This window comes from Gymnoscopelus microlampas, assembly GCF_963454915.1.
Source record: "Gymnoscopelus microlampas genome assembly, chromosome: 9".
Classification (NCBI taxonomy): Eukaryota; Metazoa; Chordata; class Actinopteri; order Myctophiformes; family Myctophidae; genus Gymnoscopelus; species Gymnoscopelus microlampas.
Window position 1 is genome coordinate 7,495,340 of NC_139946.1, and position 2,638 is coordinate 7,497,977.

The 2,638-nt window shown below is 42.2% G+C and overlaps 1 protein-coding gene across 1 annotated transcript in view; it reads left to right on the plus strand.

Moving 5' to 3' along the window:
- The window catches only part of cp (ceruloplasmin), a gene marked incomplete at its 5' end in the record, with an annotated part of 16,553 nt that extends 14,322 nt beyond the window's left edge, over positions 1–2,231 (plus strand). Inside the window, 5 exons of the mRNA XM_084065939.1 lie at positions 737–828; positions 1,060–1,199; positions 1,354–1,410; positions 1,651–1,756; positions 2,088–2,231. Of these exons, the coding sequence (XP_083922065.1) occupies positions 737–828; positions 1,060–1,199; positions 1,354–1,410; positions 1,651–1,756; positions 2,088–2,110 (418 nt within the window). The 3' untranslated portion in view covers positions 2,111–2,231. The remainder of the gene's footprint in view (positions 1–736; positions 829–1,059; positions 1,200–1,353; positions 1,411–1,650; positions 1,757–2,087) is intronic.
- Between the last annotated feature and the right edge of the window lie 407 nt (positions 2,232–2,638).

Consider the following 2,638-nt stretch of genomic DNA (forward strand, 5'->3'; position numbering starts at 1 on the left):
AACAACCTTCATCAACTAATACTGGAAGCAAAGCAAAAACATTCTTTTTTTTTAACCACTTATAACCCCATCCGTATTTTGGGAAACTTTCGCAGAAAATAGCAGATCTACAAGCTCACAACGCATCGCATAGATGACTAATGAAGAGCGAAAACAGAAAAGACACCAGTATAAAGCCTGAGTTAGCCTCGGAAACCCATGCCTTTTTTTTTGTTTCAAAAGAAAAAAAGCCTGGGAGAACCTTGCAGGAACGCTGGTCTTAGGACCTTGTTATCTCCTAACCAATCAGAGTGCTCCAAACCCAGGCGCTGGAATCCAGCGCCTGGGTTTGGCTCCGCCCTTCAAGACCATCGATTGGGCTCGTTCTTTCAGTCTAAGCCTGAGTTGACTCCAGGCAACCATATAGAGTTTAAGTGGTTATTTTCACAGCGATGTACACACATTCACACATACAGTACTAGCACTTTAAGACACGCCCAAACACAAACTCGATTTGCACCCTCTGGTCTTCTTGGCCATACAGTATTCTGACTTCACTGGCGTTGCCATGATAAGCCTCCCTAACTATATTATATCCACATTTCTGATATTTAATGGGAGAAGTTGTTCTGAACATGAAATCAGTTATTTACAAGATTGGATGGTTTACTGTATATCAGGAACCAATTTGTTTCTTGCTCTTGTCTCTTGTCTCTTGTCTCTTGTTCTCCTGCTATCACTATTATGATTTTTCAAGGTACTTGGATGATAACATTAGAACCCACATCAGGAACACTCCCAGCAATCTAAAGGATGATGAAGCATTCATAGAGAGTAACAAGATGCATGGTGAGACAGACACACACACACACACACACACACACACACACACACACACACACACACACACACAGTTGTGTTCGTTCTTTGGATTGCGTGGCCAAGCCGGTGAAGGAATCAAACTCCGGTCTCCATGGCGATGGGCAGGCACTTTACCCCTGTGCCACCCGGACACCCCAATTTGACTATTTACTTTCTTTCCCATGTGTGTTTGTATGTGTTTTCTCCGTCTATGTGCAGCGATTAACGGTCTCATGTACAGCAACCTGGTTGGTTTGAACATGGAGGTGGGTGATAAGGTTTACTGGTATCTGATGGCAATGGGCAATGAAGTGGACATACACACAGCCCACTGGCATGGCCACAGTGTGGAATATAAGGTACGCACGCACACACACATGCATTCCTTCTACTCCACTTAACACTAACTGCACAGCAAAATTAACTGGTAGTGTAAAAATGACCCTATAGGGTAATTTAGTATATATTATATCCTTACCCTTACCCTTCTTCTTCCTCTCCTTCTCCATCCAGTTGGGTGGAGGTCCTCATCGTACTGATGTGTTTGACCTGTTGCCAGCGACGTTCCAGGTATAAACCTTGTCTGCGCTTGTCTTGAATCACACACATTTGTAACCTATTGTTAACCTTAAACATATGATCAAAACAGGAAACACAACAAACAGATGTTTGGTATTTTAAACATACAAGAATAATTGATTCTTCAATCAAAGAATTGAACTTCAATCAAAACATATCAGCGGGTCCTCCCATTTTGTATGGTAGAAAAGCACAACACAAACCACAACAACGGTTTATTTTCTTCTTTAGACGGTGAAGATGCGTCCTGCATATGCTGGTACTTGGCTGTTCCACTGTCATGTTGCTGACCATGTCATAGGTGGCATGGAGACTCTATACACTGTTAAAGAAAAAGGTACAGACTCTGTGTGTGTGTGTGTGTGTGTGTGTGCGTGCGTGCGTGCGTGCGTGCGTGCGTGCGTGCGTGCGTGCGTGCGTGTACTGTATAGCCCTTTTTATACAGATATGATGCAATGGTGGCTTAAAGACGATTTGCCATTAATGCTGGCTTTGCTTTTTTACACGTTACCAAACAAAGCCAGCATAATGCCGCCCTGTGAAGACATAGCAATTATGTGTATGAGAGAGAGAGAGAGAGAGAGAGAGAGAGGGGGAAAGAGACGGAGAAAGACAGAGACAGAGAGAATCGTACTGATGCAGTGTGATGTCTGTCTCTGTGTACACAGCAAGAAGAGGAATGTTTGGCTGAGCAGACGGGAGCTGAGGAGTAAGGCCCAGAGACAGTGAGAAATGAAAAGAGACTCAGATATGTCAACTGTTGGCCTGTCTATGTAATACACTTTAGAACTTAATTGGCAAGAAACCATGGCAAACCCAAATATAGCTGCTACCGTGCTGTAACTGTTGCTGCACATTTTGTAAAATAATATAAAATATTTTTTGTAAATGATTATTATTATGCTCATCAATATTCTGTAGCATGCTGGGCTGGATGCACCTGCATGTATTGTCTAATTTCAAGTCTTAAAATGTCTTAAATACAGTTCAATTCACCTGAGGTATTAAAAATGATTTCTCGAGTCATTCACATTTATTTCACTGTTGAATTTGGTTTACCGGTAATTAAATTGTATTTTTACACAGAGAGAGAGAGAGAGAGAGAGAGAGAGAGAGAGCAGAAACGTCACTTCCCTTTTTGACCCCATGGTCGTGCTGTAGATCCACAGAGATGCAACACAAATCTGAATGAAGCTGTAATTTAAACAACAAAGTAGCC